Here is a 21,492-nt window from a genome sequence, read left to right on the forward strand (position 1 = left end):
TATATATATATATATATATATATATATATATATATATACATACAATCATTACAACTGGAGTTGTTTTAAGACGGTATCGATCTACTGTGGTTTTATTCCTGCTCAGATTAGCCATTATCCTGTCAATCTGAGGTTACTCAAGCATCTATCTACAGCAGGTAAGATAATAGCTGTTCAAAGAGCAGCTCGTTTCTGTGCAGATCCACTCTAACCGACTGTCTTTGTGTAGATTTGTGTTCTGGAAACAGAACTCCAGCAGATGTTTTAACTTGAACGACAGATGATTTTGTTGTTGATGTACATTTACTCTGGATGCAGGGGACCACCAATAGAAAGGAGTCTAGCTAACTCGGGTACATTTAACCTGTTTGAGTGTTGGTGGAAGTCACATTGTCTCTCTCTGAAACGTTAACTCTTCTTTAAAGGAGTTTTACTTACGTCAGTGCATGCATGCTGAACAAGTCCACAGTTTAAACAAAACTGTAATGACAATTTATTTCTTCACAGATGCTTTTTTACAAACATTGTTGATACAAAAGTTAACATTAGGGCTGAATGGAACCATTAACTATGGTCACAAGTCAGTACTGGTTTCAGTCTTTTGTAAACTGCAGATTGTAAATTCTGAAAAACAGATTATATTATTAAGATAATCTTCTAAATGCCTTTTTTTAAATTTCCTTACTATATGTGTAAAACTTTATCCCAGACTGACCAAAAGAGTCTGATTAAAGATGATTTATCTGCACAAATCAATCATAAATGAAGCCGTAGCAAGTTTGTCTGGACACACAGCAGGTCGGTGTCATTCTCCGAGTTGTTCGAGCAGAAACAGGAAGGACGGGCAGGAAGTGCAGACAAACTGGAAATTAATCCCTAGCTGTCGTGAATGGCCTCTCCTGTCCCCTTAATAAGACGCTTATGTCCTCTTTTTCCTGCGGGACCGCGGGGCTTTGCAAAGGCCTGTTTGTGGGCGTACTGCTTGGGGTGGACCTCTTCGTACAGAAACTCCTCAGTCAGCTCATCGCCGTTGTCGATCTCCAGCTGCACGTTGATGCAAAACAAAAAGAGAGCAGTCATAATGCAGGTGGACAAGATGCAGGAGTCTGAATGAAGGTAAGTATTAATAATAATAATAATAACTTTTACATGAATCGTCACACCAGTTTCTCATGAGCTGTAATTATATTTTAGCTCTAATGACTCATTAATACAAATGTCACCGTGTTTAATTTTATTTTTCAGTTTAGTTTAGTTTATTTCTATAGCGCCAAGTCACAACAGAAGTCGTCTCAGAGCATTGACGACAGAAACATTCATATATAAAAAGTAAGTTAACATTATTTATCTGAGGAGCAGACTGCTTTGAATTTAACTCCATCACAGAACTCTCTTGAGGAAGCATGAAGGCGACAGTGGAAAGGAAAAACTCCCTCATGAGGAAGAAACCTTTAGCAGAACAAGGCTCAGGACAAGAGGCCATCTGCTTCGACCGGCTGGGTTTGGTAGGAACAGATACACAATGGCAGGTCAAGAATCACATGTTAAGATAGAAATGGTATCAAATGAAAACTATTCAATTTTAACAATTAATTTAAGGAAATGAGGTCAATTTGGCCTCCAGTAGTCTAAGCCTATATCAGCATAACAAGCCAACCCTAACTATAGGATTTATCAAAAAGGAAAGTCTTCAGCCCAGTCTTAAAACTGGACAATGTGTCAGCCTCATGGACAGAAACTGGAAGTTGGTTCCACAAGAGAGGAGCCTGATAACTGAAAGATCTTCCTCCATTCTGCTTTTAGAAACTCTAGGAACTGCAAATAAGCCTGCAGTCTGAGAGTGAAGTGCTTTGTTAGGAAAATATGGAACAATAAGTTTTCTAATATAAGATGGAGCTAGGTTGTTGAGAGCTTTGTAGGTTAGAAATAAGAGTTTGAATTAAATTCTGGATTTGACAGGGAGCCAATGGAGAGAAGCTAAAACTGGAGCGATATGATCTCTCCTACTAACTCCCATTATGACTCTGGCAGCAGCATTTTGGATCCGCTGAAGACTTTTTAAAGAAGTATTTGGACACCCAGATAATAAACCATTGCAATAGTCCAGTCTAGACATGACAAATGCATGAACCAGTTTTTCTGCATCATTCTTAGATAAGATGTTTCTAATTTTAGCGACATTACGCAGGTGGAAAAAGGCAGTTCTAGTAACATTTTTAATGTGGGGGATAAAAGACATGTCCTGATCAAAAATAACACCAAGTTTTTTAACATTATAACTGGAGGCCAGATTAAAGCCATCCAAGGAGGGCGAAAGACTGAAAAATTTATTTCTAAGATGCTCACGTCCAAAAACTAAAACCTCAGCCCTGTCTGAGTTTAAAAGCAGAAAATTAAGGGCCATAGTTTCAGCAAGTCAGTAGGTGACGATCAGTGTTCGCTGTAAAAACTGCGTATGAAACCATGTTTTCTAATGTTCAGTCCCATCTGGCACCTTTTTAGCTATTTCCAAATGATAATCTTTCTCCACGTCCTCCAGTAGCCGACTCTTGCAGCTGGAGTACAACATCCGCTCCTTGATGCTGCAGCTGTATCCTGGCATGGAGTAGATAAACACTGTGGGAAGAGAAGCAGAATTAGAATAATATCACCCTTTTAAACATTTTGTTTGATGACAAACTACGAATCTGCTGCTTCATTTTAGGCTGCTACAGGTTTTTAGGTAATTACAGCAGAGAGCTATTGACATGTTAGACAAGAAGCCCTGTGCATGCAAACAAATGCAGAACACAAGTGTTTGCACATGACTAAAACCCTAAATTTACATATCAAATGTAGAATCTGACATTTATCTTTTAAAAGTCATTTATAATTTTATGAGCAAAAATATATATATTTATACAAAAACAATAATGCTAGTTATTTTTAAATGTGCTTTTAAATAGTTAAAACATTTTGTGAATGTTTATGAAGCATTCACTCTATTGTGATCCATTTTTCTTCCGTACAATTTTCAGCACGATTCTCGTCCAGCAGTTTAAGCTATTTCAACAAATCATTTCAAAACGTTCAACTCGTTCAGGACAATCCTGCTTTGACTTTTGGTATTGGTGCACCTTTAGCTTTTTGAAATATTTAGCCTTTTCTGACACTTTTTTTCTCGTAGAAAATGAATTGAGCTCTTTTTACATCCTTGAAATCTTTAGATGTTTACAACCTTTTACTGCTCCTTTCACATTTTGTTCTGGTTCAGCTTCTTTCAGCTTCCTTGTACAAATAAAACAAAACAAATTCAACTACTTTCAGATAATTCCAGCTGTTTTGTGCTCTTTTCAGATTATTTCTGCTAACTATAATATTTTTGTGCTTCTTTAACTTCTTTCTGCAAATTTCAGCTTATGCTCCTTTCAGCTTATTTCTGCTAGTTTAAACTTGTTCTGCTATTTCTGCTGTTTTTATGCTAATGTTAGCATTTTCAGCCAATTCCACATTATTTGCGCTCATTTCAACTTTTTTCAGCATCGTTCAGCAAAGATGTTCTGTCTCCATTTCCTTCTGTTAATTTAAGCTTCTTTCTGCTTTTTTAGCTACTTTTCAGCTGTTTTTTTTTGGGGTAAATTTCTGCCTTTTTTTTTTTAGATTATTTCCAATTTTTTTGTGCTCATTTTTACTTCTTTCAGCCTAATTTGGCATAAGTGTTTTTTTCTGCTTTCTTCTGCTAATTTAACAATTTCAGCTATCTTTGTAACCTGTTTAGCTAATTTCAGCAGTTTTTTTTTATTAATTCAAGTTTTTTTGTGGTGATTTCTGCTACTTTCAGCTTAATTAACTTGTTTTTGCTAATTTCAGTTTGTTATGCTCCTTTTAGTTTATTTCTGCTAGTTTCAGTTATTTCAGCTAATATTTAGCTGTTTTATGCTAATCTTAGCTTTTCAGATAATTCCACATTTTTTATCTTATTTCAGCTCTTTCTGCTTTCTTTTGATAATTTAAACTTCTTTCTGTCTTTTCAGCAACTTTTTAGGGGATTTTGTGCTATTTTCAGCATTTTTAGCCAATTTCCTAAATGTTATGCTTTCTGCTTATTTAAATCTGGTTCAGCAAATATGTTTCAGTTTTCTTCTGCTAACTTAAGCTTGTGCTTCCATTTCAGCTGTTTTTCAGCAAGTTCTTCTGCACTAAGCATTCACACTGCATTTTTGCAGGAAAAGCAATTTCTCTAGTTTGACTTGATTCCAGAAAAAGTTTTAATAAAAGAAAAAAAAACGGTTCAATCTAGTGTCGAATGGCCGATGCAGAAAATACTAAAGTAGGATTTAAAAATATAAAACAAAGACTAAATGACCAAACGTTTTGGCCTTTTAGATTAAAAACGGACGTGTTTGTGTTGAGGGCATCCACAGAAGGTCCAAGGCTGCAGGAGTTTATTTCAGGCAACGTTGAGCTCGAACAAAATATGAACTTTGTGAAGCTACACGCCTTTCCTAGAAAGTGTTTCTCAGAAAAGGTTTCGCATATTTTAATAAAACAAAGCATGCTCTGTAGGACGTGGCTCTGCCCACACTTGTCATCTACTGAACTGAAATGCATTTTTCTTAAAAGAACAAATGTTTTAAATCAATATTTGATGTGTTTTAGTTCTACAGACTTTACCTGAGCTGAACTGTATTTAATCTTTTAATGCATTTATCAAAGAGACAAAAACCGTTTGGAGACACTGTTCCTGGTGAAATGGGTCCAACTGTTTGATGTCCTGGACTACAGGTGGATGTGTGGAAACCTGTTCAGGTGTGCGCACGAGATTGCGATGGATCAAGGATTCAGCATCGTACCAACAGATTCCAGGTAGTCTCCTTCGTGGGAGTGCTTGTAAAGGAAGAAGTGGTATCGGGGAGTGTCTTTGGGAACCCTGCGGGGCAAATCCTGAGTTTCTGTCGGGTTTGAGTGGACCAGCTCGATCGTTTCCTTTTCTACATCCAGCCTCTAAAACACAACGATAAATGCAGAGAAGTCTTTAAATGTTTGCTCTTCGGATGCTAAACGGCTCTTCATATGGTCGTTTTGTCTGTCGTTGATGGGTGTCGTCTCCTCCGGCTCACCAGCTGTATATAATTGATGCGTTTCTGGGCCATCAGCAGCAGGGTTCTTTTGGCTGCTTCTTGCAGGGGGAAAGCGAGGCCCTGAAGAGTCTGGTGCTTGCTCTCCACATTGATCTCCGTCTTCACCTGCAGGGGGAAGCAAACAGGCAAGTTTTACTGTGTCAAACTCCAAATCTCCCTGGAATCTACACAGTAATCACTGTCAAACATACCTGTTTAACCCGGCCCTGAAAAGACAATAATAAGAAAGTTACCTTACATGGCATGAGATACATACAGGACAAGAGCAGCACGTGGTTAAAAAAGGGAACCAGCTCATGCACAAAGTTATGTGAAATGGTGACGCCATCGCTGAGGACATGCTGACCTCTCACCTCAGTGATTTTGATCCGTTGGAGCTCCTGCTCGGCCAGTGTGAGCGGGGCCGGACCCGAGCAGGACGACACGTGATGCTGGAAGCCCTGCAGACAGATGTCCTCCTAGAGTTGCAAGCAAAACAAGTCTGAAAATCGTGTCACCACAGCAGTTTATAGGCATTTTGTCAAATAAGGGTGAACATTTGACCTCTGTGGTGCCAAACATCTCGTACTTCACGTGGCCGCCGCCAAACTCCTTCTTCACTGTGGCACGCGTGGCGGCGTACAGCATCTTCTGTTTCACCTGCGAACAGCGAGGACAAAACTGAAAATCTATGACAGTCCTACAAATTGTCAAATGTGTATGAAATTTCTACAAATCTACAATTTGGGTACTGGTAATTTAAAAACACGATTTTTATAAAAGACAAATAGGAAAGGCGTTATGCATTTTTACAAATTTATCATTTTGGTGAGACAAAGAACTGGGTTAGATTTAGATATTCAGACATACTGTACATTATTGTGTGAATTTTTATTAAGCATTCACACTATTGTGATCCTGTTTATATCTTATAGTTACTATACTTCTAAACATTTTTTGGCATCTATCTGTTTCCACAATTTTTGTGCTATTTCAACAAATCATATAAAAATATTCAGCTCTTTCAGAGAAGGGTGACTTTTGGTATTGGTGCAATTTTAGCTTTTTGAAATATTTAGACTTTTTGACATTTTTTCCAAATAGAAAATGAACTGACCTCATTTTACATCCTTCAAATCTTTAGATCGGTTTACAACCTTTTACTGCTCTTTTCATATTTTGTTCCAGTTCAGCTTCTTTCAGCTTCCGTCTGCAAAGAAAATAAAATTTCAGCTACTCTCAGCTGATTTCAGCTGTTTTGTGCTCCTTTCAGCTTTATTCCACTAACAACAACATTTTTGGGCTTCTTCTAACTTCTTTCTGCTAATTTCAGCTTGTTAGGCTCCTTTCAGCTTATTTCTGCAAGTTTCAACTACAAAGTATCTGTATTTCTGCTACTATTTAGCTATGCTTACACTAATTTTAGCCTTTTCAGCTAATTCCACTTTTTTTTTTTTTTTTTTTGCACTCATTTAAACTTTTTTCAGCCTAATTCAGCAAAAATATGCTCTCTACTTCCTTTTGGTAATTTAAGCTTCTTTCTGCCTTTTTAGCTACTTTTCAGCTGTTTTATTTTTAACAAATTTCTGCTTTTTAAAGATAGTTTCCCACTTCCATGCTAATTTCTGCTCCTTTAAGCCCTAATTAGACAAAATTGTGCTCTCTCCACTTCTTTCTGGTAATTTAAGCCTCTTTCTGCCTTTTCAGCTACTTTTTAGTTGTTATTTGCTAATTTCAGACTTTTTTTTAGCCAATTTACTAATCTTTGTGCTCATTTCTGCTCATTTAAACCCAATTCAGCAAATATGTGTTTTTTCTTCTTTCTTCTGTTCACTTAGGCTTGTTCCTTGATTTCAGCTATACCTTTCAGTTGGTTTTTAGACAATTTCAGCTGTTTTTCAGCAAGTTCTTCTGCAATAAGCATTCACACTGCCTTTTCACAGGAAATGCAATTTCTCTAGTTGAATTTGCAAATGTGCTACATATTACCGGGTAATGTCATTCAGTTAAGAAATAAAAATGTGGAGCGCAAAGTTCTTCAGGGTCAATGAGAGAATTATACGAACAATCATAAGTTTGTTAGCCCATTAGCCACTTCATAAATTTAACTTCCTGTCACAGCGTGTTCTTTCTCTGAAATTCACATGAAACTTTAACATCTTTATCCCATTTGTAGCAAGTTGCTGAGGGGGGAAACAGATAAAACGTCACGTGTCATCAAAATAAGGCGTTCTACAAAAATATGTGGCAAATAACACGATTTAGGAGTGAAGACATATCTTTGATTAAAAACATCAATAAAAACTATAACAAATGAAGGTTTGTCTTTACCACTGAAAGAGAAAACGTCAATAAGTCACACTTAATCATCCAACAAACTGGTCCAATTATGCTTGTCCTAAGAAATTGGGATGCCAGTAAATGCTTTATTATTTTAAAGCTGAATGCTTTAAATTCAATTCAGTTTTATTTGTAAAGCCCTTTGAAACTCTTCAATGGAATGAGGCGCTGTACGGTGCAAGGCAATAAAACAAATGTACAACTAACTCAATGACACTAGAAATAAAAGATAAAAGAACAAAAACGACTTTTAAAGTGGGGATTTGAAGCAGCTGTCTAATGTGCAAAGACAATTTGTTCCACAATTTTAGACCCAAAACTTTTGTTTTTACTTTTCCACAAACATGAAAAGGACTCGCAAAGTTGTAATTGTTGCACAAAAACACACTTTCCTATTTAAAATTCAACAATACATTACAGATGATTAATTTCATCACCTATATTAAGATTTATTTCAAGTTGCAGCTTTATTTCAAGCAAGTTTTGCAGCTCTGGATGAAAAGTAGCAGAAACGCAGCAGAAACCTCAGGGTTAGCAGACGACCGAGTCCATTTTCAATGCAGTGCAGACACTGTCCCTTTTAGTCGCACTGGTTTCCAACAAACACGGTCCTCGTGCATAAGCTGCACCAGGTGCCTTCAGCTCAGAACCAGCTGTTTTTACAATTTGTCCTTCTCTTTTTACAACTCTGCCACGTCGGGCATTTCAATCAGCTGAACGGGGTTGGGAAAACATCATGACTTTAAGGTCTATTTTTATTGCAGAAGGCTTAGACATCTTTTATGTTGACCGCTCCATGAATAGTTAGGCAGCAGCCTGCATGGGAAATACCCTGCAGATTTAAAAAGGCACTGTCTGGGTTATAAAAAGGCCGACGTTTTGATTTGAAGGAGCATGAGGAGTCCAGTTTGTGCTTTAGAGGCTAAACGTTTTAGAAACATGAACATTTGTTCATAAAAATACATTTGGTGCTGATAAATGCATCTTACTGGAGACTGGTCAGGAGACCATGAGATGAAAATCCACTCGTAACCCAGTGCATTCTGGGAGTCCAGGCGGTACAGGATGTAGCAGGGCTCCTCGTCTCCCAGCAGAGGAAGCAGGAGGTGGTCATAGTCCTGGTCCCAGTCGTGTTCTGGTTCTGTGTAGGCCCCTAGCACCAGCTGCTCTGAAAACCAGACCAGCACCCATCACATACCTCAGCACAAAAACATGTTTGATCTCCCACACAGCAAAGATGTTCACACTCACCATTAAGACTCTAACTTGTTGTCTGCAATGTCCTTATTTACTTATACAACAGAAAAACAACGTGTGAAATGGAGAATATGAAAATGAGGTACCACGTTACAATAAATGGACTGTAAATGGTAAATGGACTGTACTTATCTAGCGCCTTTCCATCTTATTGAGACACTCAAAGTGCTTTACAGCACAGTCTGTGCCTCATTTACCCGTTCATACAGCACTCTACTAGATCTCTACAAAGCTAATTGAACAAATCATTCTAAAGAGACTAATCAGTGATTTATCACATTCATGCACCGATGGGACACACATCGGAGGCAACGAGGGGTTCAGTGTCTTGCCCAGGGACACTTCGGCACGTGACTGTTGTGGGGTTCGAACCCCCAACTCTTGCATTGGAGGACGACTGCTCTAACCACTCAGCCACAGCCGCCCAATAAGGCTCCCCTTATAGATGATTAATAACTTATTTATAGATAATTATTAATTCCTCTATAAACACTTCATAAATCATTAATAATCATTTATTATGCATTAATTAAGGGTGACAGAGACAAAATTGACCAGTTTTTTGCCAGATAGTGAGACAAATCTGTTCACCTATATATTCCATCTAGAGTTGTTATATTAAACTTTTCAGATTAAATTACTACCTTGTAAGAACAATAAGCATTTGTTAAACTATTTTTTAGGATACAATATTAGTTGTAGATACTTATAATGCAGTGATAAAGTAAATTATATGCTAAAGAAATAGGTTTACAAATGTTTATTGTGCTACAAGGTAGTAACTTAGTCTGAAATGTTTAATATAACAACTCTAGATGAAATATATAGGTGAACAGATTTGACTCACTATTTGGCAACAAACTGGTCAGTTTTGTCTCTGTCACCCTTAATTAATGCATAATAAGCAGTTATTAATAATTTATAAAGTGTTTATAGAGGAATTAATAACATATCAATAAACTATTTATTAACCATCTATAAGGGGAGTCTTATTGTAAAGTGGTACCGAAAAAGAAAACAGTAAAAAAGTTTAGAATATTTGATGTTAAAAAAAGGCAAATGTTTTGCTCTTTTTATACATTTTATTTAAAAAATAATTTCACCTCCTGAGACCCAGCATCCTCATAAAGGACATTGATTTTTTTTAGAGAACTGCTTAAGCTGAAATGTTAGTTACTGGGGACTTCTGACATCAATTTGCAAAGAAAAATATAAAATGCAAAAATAAACCTACTGTCCTCCTATGAGGACATCGTTATGTTTTTCTAAAACCACTTCCTGCATCATGACAGAGTCTAGTTAGTGAACTTATTAGGTTCTTGCTAATCCCATGTACTTTGGAGGAAGAGAAAAGTGCACACCGAACAAAAGCTTGGGCCTCAGGAGGTTAACTCCCCGAACTAAATTACTAAAAAAAATAATCACTTATAAAATAAAATACAAAGATTATTTAACTCGTGTAAGATGAACCTGTTTTTCTAATATCTTTTTACATTTTTCTCTTCTTGGATGGTTTAAAACAGATTAGATTCATATTCATAGTTTTAATTCGTAAAAGCTGCCGTTTTTCTCACAGCAAGTCCGTCTGGACTGTGGTGAAAAAAGGAAAAGTTCAATCTAAAATCAGGAACTGAAACTGGTTAAACTGAAACTCTTGTAAAAACACTCGTAAACCTGCAGTCTGATGACCTCAGCGGGGTGCGGGGGTCTTTGCTCAACTGTCTCTTGGGGCCTGCTGCTATTTTGAGCTGCGACACATTCCAGCTCTGCACACACACTTTCCATCCGCCTTCCTCTGCCGTCTTTATAGGTCGAATCATCATCTTCACACGCTGTGGCTGGGGATACCCGGATGTTGTAAACTCATACTTTTATTATTAATTTTAAGATGTTGAGGGGGGTTGAGGTGAGAGAACCAACTTCCAGCCTCTCCTTTGACTTGAGAACAAATCCTCAACAATAAAACTGACAAACCTGAAGAATTAAAACCAAACTGGTGTTTCTGTGCTTCATGCAAGAACGTTATTTTAACACAGTCGTTTAAATCAAATCTAAACATGGAGCCAAACAGTGTTACTTTGGTAAACGGACTGAAAAAAGAGCAGAGTTATAGAACAACCTGAGAAGTTTAAGTGCTGCACTCTTACACTTAAATTTATGGACCATCATTTGATGTGATGATGATCATGATCGGTTCAAGGATCCTGACGGTCTGCTCTGTCCCCCCCACCCATAATGACTGCAGTCCACAAAGACAGACCCCCAGAATGCACCTGACCTGAGTCATATTACAGTTGGTCAGATTTAAAAACAAGAACGCCTCATGAAGAATCAGTTGCCTAGAAAGCCATTGCCTCACATGGGGGGGTCAGGCTGCTCAGCTGTCACACTGAGCCCCCGCTCTGACGCAGCAGCTGGATTAGCCTTGTTTTCTTAAACAACGCCAAAGAGCTCAGACATTTCCTAACTTGTTTGTGGTGCTTGCACTCTTGAAGAACAGCTGCAGCACCTGTTCATCAACCGGAGGGGACTGTGGGCCTCTGCAGTCACATGATGAAACATCTATTGGAACTAAATTGAAATTGTTTCTGTACAAATATTAAAGACTTTAATTAAACAATGTCTAAACTCCACACCTGTTTGAAACTAGTGAGAAAAGGTGCAATTATCCCCCAATCTTTTGTTGTTGTTGCCTAAAATACCAGTTTTTCTTTTAATAATTGTGATTTCAGCTTCATCCACAGGTAATAAAGCAGCTAAAACTTCAAATGCAATAGTTTTAGTGTTTGAGCACATCTAGTGAAAAGAAGTAGAACAGCATGGCCCGTACATTTTCAAACACCACTAACAAAAAAAACATGTTCAGGTTCTGGGCTGTTGACTATTAAAATTTGGAGAACTTGTTATAAACAGATGGAACAAGTGTGATTTTTATTTTCTGCACGCCATCAAATTACCCGGACATTTTTTTTGCACAGAAAGTTGCCCCCTGGGGGGCCAGTCTGTGGGTCACTCACCATCCCGGATGCACACTTTGATGAGGCGCACCGCTCCACCTCTTGCCTTGGCCAGGAACTGCCTCAGCTCTGGTGTCACCGTCAGAGCGAGAAACATGGCAGGTCAGCGGCGTCCTTCTCCTGCCGGGGGTGTCGGTACTCAAAGAAGCAACGCAGCGGGCAGAAGAGAAGCTCCAAAAGATTCAGTCCAATTCAGAACTGTATATATTTATAAAATAATCAGAGTTCCTTCACTTCAGGTGAGGATCAGGGACTGTTCTGAGGATTACTGAGGTTCTGGGCTCAGAGCGTGTCTGTATGAACTGAGATGTTGCTCAAGTAAATGAGACCGAGTCACGTGCACAGATGGAACCTGATCTCCTGTCTCCCAAATTTAGCTCCCTGACTGTCCAGGCTGGGAAAGTGGCCCGTGAAGAGCCCAACACAAAGCTGAACGGACCGACCCACAAAACGATTACACCAACTTGTCCCAAAGGTAAGAACACACTGCTGGAGGCTTCTACATGTTTCAGACCAGCTTCCAGCACCATATGATGACGTTCTTGGTTTTAAATACGGATTAAAATGGCAGGTGTTGATTTATTTACATCTGAATATGAACGACAGGAAGCGTAACGTACTCTTCATCCACGTGAGACACCTCTTGACGATCAACAGATTGAGTAAGATGTTTTCACCGTCATAAAACACCTGACTGTGCTGAAGACATTTTACTCAATCAGATGAGCCAATCTTCCTCTCAGCTGGACTAAAAGCAAGTTCAGCTTTAGGTGAAGACGTTTGGACAAACACACTCGCACAAAAACAGACCCAATTTCTCCAGGTCTGTACAAATATTTTTAAAAATAAATATTCGTGTTCCTACATGCTACCAAACAACTCATAATTAACTGTGCATGAAGATCTAAACGAGCCTCCTCAGCAGCTCACTAATATATATATATATATATATATATATATATATATATATGTGTGTGTGTGTATATTTCCTGACTTCAATAAATGAAATAAATAAATCCCAAGGTGTGCTTATCGGCCCAAAAACGACCTATAAAACAAACTGTTAAAACACAATGACAATGTTCAAACCCACATCTTTACAAAGAAAAACATTTTAATGTTAAATACAAATATAAATGAAAAATTATAAACAAGTGATCCATTCCTACAACCCATTATTTACAACAGAAATACGACTTTGCAGACTGGTGGTGATGGCCACACCCAGCTGAGCCTCGCTGGTCTCCAACAGAAGCTTCACGTTATCCTCAGTCATCGATGGTGGGGAGCCAGAACGCCTGAAAAAATTAACATATTCAACTATAAAGTCACTTTAGTCATAACAGGCTTGTTGGTAAGACTTAAATCTACATGAGTGATAAAGAAAATTATAAAGCAACATCCTTCCCACATACTTTAAAGTGAACTCTTTATTCATCACTAATTTTTATCCATTTTCCATGTTTCATATTCAGGTTTGTTTAATTTTATCTTTACATTTTTATATTTAAAACATGGCACCCATCTCAGTGTATTTACTGAATACAGCTTGGGTTAATAGATTTCTGAATATAAATACCTTCAGGTGTAATTTAGTTCTGAGCGTCGTGGTTTCACACTCACCATGTTGGAGCAGGCGCTGGCGAACGTCATGAACTTGGGGTTGAACTGCAGACAGGTGATTGGGCCCGTGTGTTTACCGTCTAAAAGCGCCACCTTCATGCCACTTTCTGCGTTCCACACATGGATCTTTCCATCCTCAGAACCTAAAAATGAGCATTTGAAACAATGTCTTGTTACAGAATCAGATAACGGGTCAATTTATATTTTAGGACTTGGTTTCACCTCAACTACCAGTAAATATACTCGATTTAACCAGTGAACACAACTGTGTGTCTTTATAGAGCTTTGCTCAGTAACTCTGAAAGGATTTATCTGATTGTTGGTCCTCACTCCATGTCCTCTAACTGCATCCATACATCTCCTCTTTGACTTTGGTCAAAAAAAAAAAAAGTAATCATTTATAATTCACTGCATTAAGATGCAATTACTAAGCATTAATTTAAAAAAGGAGGTTAGCTAAAAGCATGAATAGTTTTAATATTGGTCCAACTGAGCAGGAAAAAGTCCATTAAAAACATCAAACCATGGCCAGGTCTCTTCAAGAAAAGAGATCCCTGTTCTAATTTATTGATTATGTTTTATTGTGTTTGCATAAACAAATACAAAGTCAGATCTTGTACTGTTTGAGCAAACCAAGCCAAACACATTTTCTAGCTGAATGTAGATCATTGTTGATTAAAGATAAAGTTTAAACTGGTAAGAAAAGTAAATTCCATTAAAGGATGACAGATGTGGGTTTTTCTATGGCTGATGTTAATCATAAAAAGCTGGGGAAGCCAATGACTAATATAAAACACCTTTTTTAAAATTTATTTTAGTCAGTAACTATTTTTCTTTCAACAAAATATAACAATTGTTTACATAAACACAAATTTAACAACACAAAAAACTTGTGCATTTAAAAATAACTTATGGAAAAGCATTCTCACTTAAAAAAAACACTACATTGTGTGTTGCAGTGAGCTAGTTGTAGCAGCTGCTTCTGCAGTTTCATTTTCTATTTCAGTTGATTAAGTCTGTACAAAAATGGCCGACTCCAGATTTTGTAAAAGTGGTCAGTATTTTCAGTTCAGTTTATTTATAGCACCAAGTCAATTCAATTCAATTCTGTTTATTTATATAGCACTAAGTCACAATAGAAGTCATCTCGGGGCATTGAACAGAAACATTAATAAATATATATAAATAATTTAACACCATTCATCTGAGGAGCAGACTGCTTTGAATTTAACTCCATCGTAGAACTCTCATCTTGAGCAAGTATCAGCCAGTTCCAAAAAAGTTTTTTGGATTTTTCTACCTGGATTATTGAGCATGCATCAGGATATCAGCCAGTTCATTTGTCGTTCTTCATTTCTAGCACTAATAATATTTAGATGCTAATTTAAACTCACCAATCATCACAAACTGAGAATCTGGAGTGAATGAAGCCTCAAGTATCACAGCTTTACTGTTGTTGTAGCCCTGTGGATAAATAAAAACAGCAAAAATGAGCATCAATAATTCCTTCAAATGTAACAAACCTGAGACTTTAGACATGAATCCTAACTTTTTTCTAAAGTAAGCAAGTATTAATAAAACTTCTTAATTTCAACAAAATTCTTCCTCTCACAATTTGTCTGAAATGACATCTTGCCTCTTACCCCGAAGGAATGTAAAACAGCACCCTTGAAAGCATCTAAGATGCGAAGGGCTCCACCATTCGTTGAAAGAAGAATAAGTTTTCCATCATTGCTAAACTTGAGACCCGTCCACTCACAGGTCCGATCATACTGAAGTTTGAAAGTTGCAAAGGGACCCTGTTGATGAGAAGGGTCAAATTAGTTGTTTGTATTCATTGAAATATGCCCAATAAGCATCCCAGTTATTACAACATACAAACAGATTTTATCATACCTTGTCAAACGATCGCAGATCATACAGTTTAACCATCTCTGAGTTTATTCCAGCAGCAAAAATGAGACCCTCTGGATCAAAAGAGCACACCGGCTTCCCTTGTAGATGCATCAAACCCTAGAATTGACACATGGCAGGAAAATCCGTATCATGTGTTTTGTAATTACACAACTAAAGTACACATTGTGGCTAAAGACAGCTCACCAAAATAAAAACAAAGAAGCTTTTATTGTCACTGTACACAATTTATAGTATTATTTCTGATAAGCAGGTTAAAAATAAACACTCACCTGACAGTTAGGTGACCGCAGATCCCACAGTCTGATGGTTTTATCTAATGAGCCAGAAATAAATGTGTCATCCACAGGAGACATGGACAGAGATGTCACTCTGCTCATGATAAACACAAGCACACATTAGAACGAAGCAACTATAAACATGACTCAATCAAAACACAGTTCACAGATGGAGAAAATATTTCAACCTTCACCTTTTGTTGTGTCCGGGAAAGTACCGGATGTATTTGTTATCATGAAGAGACAGGTACCTGATGGTGTCTTTGAGGAAAAATAGAGGCACCATTAAACAAACGTCATACACACACGACCTGCAGCAGGAAATGAACCCAACTGACAGCAGTAATGATAAAAAAGCCTGCATCAACATGTTGAGCTGTTCACAAACACCTGATGAGTAGACTCAACCGTGGGCAAGGCAGTCACTTGTACAGTTAGCTCCTGTATGGGGCAGAATCACAGACCCTCAAACTGTACAAACAACTACCTCAGACAACAGTGAGCAATGTGACGACGCCGTCCTCAGGTGTACATCTTGTCTCCAGCAACTCAGCCAAGAGCAACACACGCTTAAGGTGCTGAAAACTACATCTGGTAGAACATAATCATGTCTCAAACTCTTAAAATAAAATGTCACAAAAAAATTGACTGAAAATAATTAAACTTTACTTGTACTTACCATCAATTTTGTTGGAACTGTAAACCACAGTGTTGGCAGCATGTGTGTATCTGATCAAATCTACTCCATACTTCTTACTGTAGAGAGTCCTCTTAGGTCTGACATAAAAAATAGGGCAAAAAACTGTGATAAATGTACATATAATCCCTTTTGAGATATTAGATTGCTTTTAACTGCAACAGCTACACAAAGATGCTCAGCTTATCAATTCACTTAAAATCTAGAGATCATCTTGGAAGTCATGATAAACCATGAATGTTAAAGTGGATATCCAAAAAAAGTTCAATCTGGTCCTCTGGACATTCAAAAAAACAAAAAACAAAACAAAGCAAAAAAATCTAGAAACGTTTCGTCTCTCATCCAAGAGACTTCCTCAGTCTGAGGTGCTGTTTTCAGCTCAGTCTCTTAAATAGCACCTTCTCAGAGTGGATCAACCAGTTTGCTGCTGACAACCAAAACCAGCTGATCACATGCTCAAGAAGGACCATCAGTCCTGGCTTGATGATGTTGGCCATCAGGCCAGGATTCTGCAGTCTACACTCATCTCCAGGCCAGCGGTCACTCTTTCAGGGATGAAGATGTGCACATCCTGGACCGAGAGGAACGATGGTTTGAGAGAGGAGTAAAGGAGGCCATCTTTGTGAAAAGAAATTGTCCATCATTAAACAGGGGTGGAGGCCTCCGGGTTCAACTGTCCCCCTCTTACAATGCTGTGATTGCTAGTATCACTCAGCCCTCTGCGAGTAGTAAACAGCCATCAGTGTGCTAATGACCCATTGTTAGGCTGATGGTCCTTCTTGAGCATGTGATCAGCTGGTTTTGGTTGTCAGCAGCAAAACTGGTTGATCCACTCTGTGAAGGTGCTATTTAAGAGACTGAGCTGAAAACAGCACCTCAGACTGAGGAAGTCTCTTGGATGAGAGACGAAACGTTTCTAGATTTTTTTGCTTTGTTTTGTTTTTTTGAATGTCCAGAGGACCAGATTGAACTTTTTTGGATTTTTCTACCTGGATTATTGAGCATGCATCAGGATGTTAAAGTGGATAGATGTTATCACATTAATTATATATCAGTGGACAAACACGTTCCTTTGCGAACTAACCACAATATATTGCTAAAATGTGCAAACTATTTTTTATTTATTGTGAGTGACAATTTACCCACAAAATGTTAGCCTGAACCTGAGTTCGTTGACTACCAGTGAAAATCCCATTCAATGCTTCTCATTTTCAACAACTTTTTCTAGAAAAATATTCAATCTTTTTGTTACGTGATTTTATGTACTGACCCATAATTTGAAATACCAACAAACTACAAGAATATTAAAAGGGCAAATTTCAAATATTAGGCACACTGATTTTTTTTTTTCGCTGCATAGCGCAGTGCGACAGGCCTCGGCAGCTAGCTTAGCACGAAGCTAACCGTCAAAACGTAAAGTGTAAACTAATCAGAAACCGTTCTTACTTTCCCTCCTGGCAGTCGTACAAAACTATAGAGTCGTCGTCGCTGCTGGAAATAATGGTTTCTCCGTTCGAACTGAAATCGAAGCAGTTAATTTTGTCCGAGTTCTCTCGAAACACCTTAGCGACCCTGAAGCTCCGTAGCACATTGTCCGTTAGCTTCATGGTGGCCTGCTTGTGTGAGGGGGAAAAACGCCCTCCCGTTTGTTTTACTTATCAACTTGGAAGTCCCACTTATGGTATTTCATAGATAAATGCGCAGCAGTTTTACTAAAAATATTTAAAAATTAGTGTTTAAAAAAAGAAAAACGTGAAACCAAATCCCGCCTGTAGCAATTTGGTCAACGGAACATGGAAGAAAAATCACCACCTACTTCGCCACGTCGGTGACGCGCATGCCGTCACCGGTCACGCGCAACGAAGAACCACGTGATGAGACACTTATCGCGAGAGTTCGATGACACCAGAAAAACAATAAACATGTTTTCAAGAATAATACTATGATTACTTTTCTTAAGAAAAATATATATCTCGCATGCTTACCCTTCGGTATTTCTTTACATTGAAGACTCCGCCTTTTTTTAGCTAAGCTTTTATTTAACACGCGAAGTCGGGAAGAAAGTTTCAGGACTTTTGACCCCACAAACGAAAAATCTGAGGTAAGAACATGTTTTGTTTGGAAGTCTTGTCTTCTTTATGCATGCCATTAGTCTATTAGATGAATACAGATCAAATATTATTACCATAGTAGCACTAAATTAACATTCCTATACTAAAAGTTACAATTTAGCTGTTGTCATTGCAACAACATAATAAAACTACTACTACTTAAGCAAAAATCATATTTTGAAGCATGCCTAAAATATTAAATCAATGCAGACCTATTTTATTTTGTACCATGAACAAGAAAAGTAAAATACACCCCAGTTTTCTTTCTAGGACGGCAATCACATTTTTTTTCTTTATAGTATTCTAAAATATTTCACGCTATGCTTGAATAAAAAGTCTCATAATAGTTGTATTACTTTTCAAAAAGGCAAACCAAACAGAAATGGCACATCAGTCTACAGAACAGTTTGTATCAAATACGATCTTTAACTTTACAATTTTAAAACAAAATGTACCAGCTCTTTGTCAGACTGTTAATTTAACTCACTATGGCTTCACCCACACTTAAAATCCCTAAACTCAATTTCTTTTAATTTAATGTATAGCAGAAAAAGATTTATGCACAAGTGAGTGAAAAGCTCATGGCCAGTGGATCTTTGAAGTTAATCATTAAACACAGTGTAAACTCTACCAGTCAATGTCTGGTCAAATTTTTGTTTCACTGTGAAGCTAGAACACAGATCCTGCTTCTACAGGAATCTGCAGGCTTTAAACAGCTTTGACAGCCCACACAGGTAGGCAGTTTAATTAAACATCAAAAAGCACAAATAGAAAGCACTTTAGTTGACTAAAACTATAAAAATATACAAATAAGGATTTGATATACACAAATAAAAGTAGGTAAAAGTTTCTTTTATTTTAAACTTTTAAAAGCAAAGCAGTAAGCTAGAAGGCTGGTGTGAAACTTCCATACATCATATGTGCAAATTTGCCTTTACAGTTTATACATAAACATAAGTTACTGTCATTCTTTGTCCTAACTTTTAAACTCTTCAGACACGTTGATCTGTCAATGGCCCGTGTCCTTTCCCTGTTCCGGCCTCAGCCTACTCTTGCCCTTGTGGGCAGGTGGAAGCCTGCGTTCTGCAAAATGTCAATGGACTCACGAGCACGGGAAGTCTTTGCAGCTGCAGTGGAAGCTGTGCAGCCAGACACTGTGGTCAGGCAGAGTGTAGAGCGCAACGAGGATTCAATCACTATTGACGGTCAAAGATTCATGCTCAAACACAACCTGCACTTAGTGGGCTTCGGGAAGGCTGTCCTGGGCATGGCTGCTGAGGTAGAGAGGATTATGGGTGATCATTTAGTGAGAGGAATCATAAGTGTCCCACATGGGATACAGAAGACATTACAACAGCACGGAAAAAGGTACCAAAAAATAAAATAAAATCACAGATGTGACGCAAAATCTTACCCAAACGATATGTCTAAGAATAAGTCAGGTTTTTTTTTACTTGTATTCTAGCCACCTGTTGCTGAAAGAAAACAGTCGAATCAAAGTAATGGAAGGGGCTAAGCATAACTTACCTGACGATGATGCTCAGAGAGCAGCTGAAGGCATCAAGCAGTTAGCCAGTGAGCTGACAGAAAACGATTTGCTGCTCGTTCTCATTTCAGGTATGACTTTCACTTTTTCCTCCTGAGCATCAGATACAGTAATGTAATCTTTTAACACCTGGTTCAACTTCTAGGTGGTGGCTCTGCTTTATTACCAGCACCAATACCTCCAATCTCATTGCAAGAGAAATTCGATGTTACCCGCAGACTTTCAGCTGCTGGTGCCACTATTCAAGAGCTGAACAAAGTGCGTCGATCCCTTTCTTTGTTAAAGGGTGGAGGGCTTGCACACCTTGCTTATCCTGCACAGGTAACAAGTCTTACTTTTAAAACAGCTATTAATTAAATGGAAGACATTTTCTTACCTTCACTTTTTCACAGGTTGTTGCCCTTATACTGTCAGATGTAATCGGGGACCCGCTTGACTTGATAGCTAGTGGCCCCACAGTGAGAAGTGAGGTGTGTCCCAAAGAAGTCTTGTCCATTCTTGAACATTACAGGTTGCTGGATTCCCTGCCAACTTCAGTGAAGGATGTCCTCGTGAGAGAGAATCCCAGGTGGAAAGACATTAGAGATGAATCAGATGCACCAGATCTTCTTAATGTTGTCATTGGCTCCAACACCGTTGCCCTCAAGTATGCGAGTCGCCGTGCTCGAGAGCTGGGTTTCCGCCCTGTTGTGCTTTCACCAGGAGTGTGCGGCGACGTGAGGTCCGTCTCCAAACTTTATGGTCTTCTGGTTCGTTTTGCCAGTTCTCGAGAGGAACCTCCTCCAGAGCTTGCAGCTGAGATGCTCAAGCTCGGACCTGACGTAGGGATGGAGACCTGGGATCTGTGTCGTACCATGCAGGTGTTGGATGAGGGGCGTAAAGAGGGATGGGGGGCCACGTGTCTGTTAGCTGGAGGGGAGCCCACTGTGGAGCTGACAGGCAAAGGTCGAGGTGGTCGAAACCAGGAGCTGGCTCTGCGAGTGGGACTGGAGCTGAAAGGCCTGGAGCTCCCACCTAAGGGCCCCTTGTTTCTGAGTGGTGGCACCGACGGTCAGGATGGTCCAACTGAGGCAGCAGGGGCCATCACTGATGGAGGGCTGTATGATGAAGCCCGGACACAAGGGCTGGATCTTGAGAACGTCCTCAGTAACAATGATTCTTTCACTTTTTTTTCTCATCTCTCAGCTGGAAAACACTTGCTTGTTCCTGGTCTAACCTGCACGAATGTCATGGATGTACACATGTTACTAATTCCATCCATTCTTATAACAATAAGCTAATTTGAAAACACAAGATATAAAAATATAAATGGATCTGGATTTTAAAATAAATCTGCCAACATTTTGGATAATCTAACCAGTTTCTTCACCTTAAACATTTTGACCTGAATTCGAAGTCTACATTAATTACACATTAACAATTGCCTATTTTTAATTCTAACAACCGTTAAATGTAGACTTAAAACAAAAATCTCACCATTGTATGTAGCATAAACATTCTAATGTAAACTGAACATGCCCCTAAATTGTTAAACACATTAAGTGTTTTTAAGCATTGTATACATCACATATTTTCAATAAAGTTTGAACAGTTGTATTAGACTGCTCTAC

At 38.3% G+C, this 21,492-nt stretch overlaps 3 protein-coding genes across 4 annotated transcripts; 1 reads left to right on the forward strand and 2 right to left on the reverse strand.

Annotated features, from left to right (window-relative positions):
• Positions 1-597: 597 nt before the first annotated feature.
• Positions 598-11,984, reverse strand: LOC119412383 (twinfilin-2). Its single transcript, XM_037679379.1, has 9 exons — positions 11,714-11,984; positions 8,429-8,607; positions 5,664-5,759; positions 5,474-5,578; positions 5,312-5,326; positions 5,100-5,225; positions 4,833-4,983; positions 2,495-2,616; positions 598-1,044 (listed from the first exon to the last, which is right to left on the reverse strand). The coding sequence occupies exons 1-9, from the start codon at positions 11,808-11,810 to the stop codon at positions 877-879; spliced, it is 1,059 nt and encodes a 352-aa protein (XP_037535307.1). The 5' UTR covers positions 11,811-11,984; the 3' UTR covers positions 598-876.
• An 894-nt stretch (positions 11,985-12,878) lies between these two features.
• wdr82 (WD repeat domain 82) lies at positions 12,879-18,090 on the reverse strand. Of its 2 annotated transcripts, none has more exons than XM_037679382.1 (9): positions 18,042-18,090; positions 16,208-16,305; positions 15,723-15,789; positions 15,523-15,622; positions 15,233-15,349; positions 14,980-15,135; positions 14,731-14,800; positions 13,337-13,479; positions 12,879-13,011 (listed from the first exon to the last, which is right to left on the reverse strand). In XM_037679382.1, exons 1-9 carry the CDS (start codon positions 18,062-18,064, stop codon positions 12,982-12,984), a joined length of 804 nt encoding a protein of 267 aa, XP_037535310.1. In that variant the 5' UTR covers positions 18,065-18,090; the 3' UTR covers positions 12,879-12,981. The 2 variants fall into 2 exon arrangements, with proteins under 2 accessions (XP_037535310.1, XP_037535309.1); XM_037679381.1 differs by having other exon boundaries at positions 17,672-18,061.
• Positions 18,091-19,348: 1,258 nt separating this feature from the next.
• On the forward strand, positions 19,349-21,169 carry glyctk (glycerate kinase). Its single transcript, XM_037679383.1, has 4 exons — positions 19,349-19,704; positions 19,802-19,953; positions 20,028-20,203; positions 20,275-21,169. The coding sequence occupies exons 1-4, from the start codon at positions 19,349-19,351 to the stop codon at positions 21,160-21,162; spliced, it is 1,572 nt and encodes a 523-aa protein (XP_037535311.1). The 3' UTR covers positions 21,163-21,169.
• The last annotated feature ends 323 nt before the right edge of the window (positions 21,170-21,492 follow it).

The sequence above is a fragment of the Nematolebias whitei genome, chromosome 7, assembly GCF_014905685.2.
Source record: "Nematolebias whitei isolate Nwh7 chromosome 7, NemWhi1, whole genome shotgun sequence".
Taxonomy (NCBI): Eukaryota; Metazoa; Chordata; class Actinopteri; order Cyprinodontiformes; family Rivulidae; genus Nematolebias; species Nematolebias whitei.

What these genes read in the sequence shown, in the direction of transcription:
- glyctk (XM_037679383.1), top strand. Translation starts at nt 19,349, where the DNA reads ATGGCCCGTGTCCTTTCCCTGTTCCGGCCTCAGCCTACTCTTGCCCTT. An exon ending in GCTGCTCGTTCTCATTTCAG is followed by an intron (nt 19,954 to 20,027) that starts GTATGACTTTCA and finishes TTCAACTTCTAG; the next exon opens with GTGGTGGCTCTGCTTTATTA. An exon ending in ACCTTGCTTATCCTGCACAG is followed by an intron (nt 20,204 to 20,274) that starts GTAACAAGTCTT and finishes ACTTTTTCACAG; the next exon opens with GTTGTTGCCCTTATACTGTC.
- LOC119412383 (XM_037679379.1), bottom strand. Translation starts at nt 11,810, where the DNA reads ATGTTTCTCGCTCTGACGGTGACACCAGAGCTGAGGCAGTTCCTGGCC. An exon ending in CAAAGTGTGCATCCGGGATG is followed by an intron (nt 8,608 to 11,713) that starts GTGAGTGACCCA and finishes TCTGGTTTTCAG; the next exon opens with AGCAGCTGGTGCTAGGGGCC. An exon ending in AGATGTTTGGCACCACAGAG is followed by an intron (nt 5,579 to 5,663) that starts GTCAAATGTTCA and finishes TTGCAACTCTAG; the next exon opens with GAGGACATCTGTCTGCAGGG.
- wdr82 (XM_037679381.1), bottom strand. Translation starts at nt 17,832, where the DNA reads ATGAAGCTAACGGACAATGTGCTACGGAGCTTCAGGGTCGCTAAGGTG. An exon ending in CAGTTCCAACAAAATTGATG is followed by an intron (nt 15,790 to 16,207) that starts GTAAGTACAAGT and finishes TTTTCCTCAAAG; the next exon opens with ACACCATCAGGTACCTGTCT. An exon ending in TGCGGTCACCTAACTGTCAG is followed by an intron (nt 15,350 to 15,522) that starts GTGAGTGTTTAT and finishes TGTCAATTCTAG; the next exon opens with GGTTTGATGCATCTACAAGG.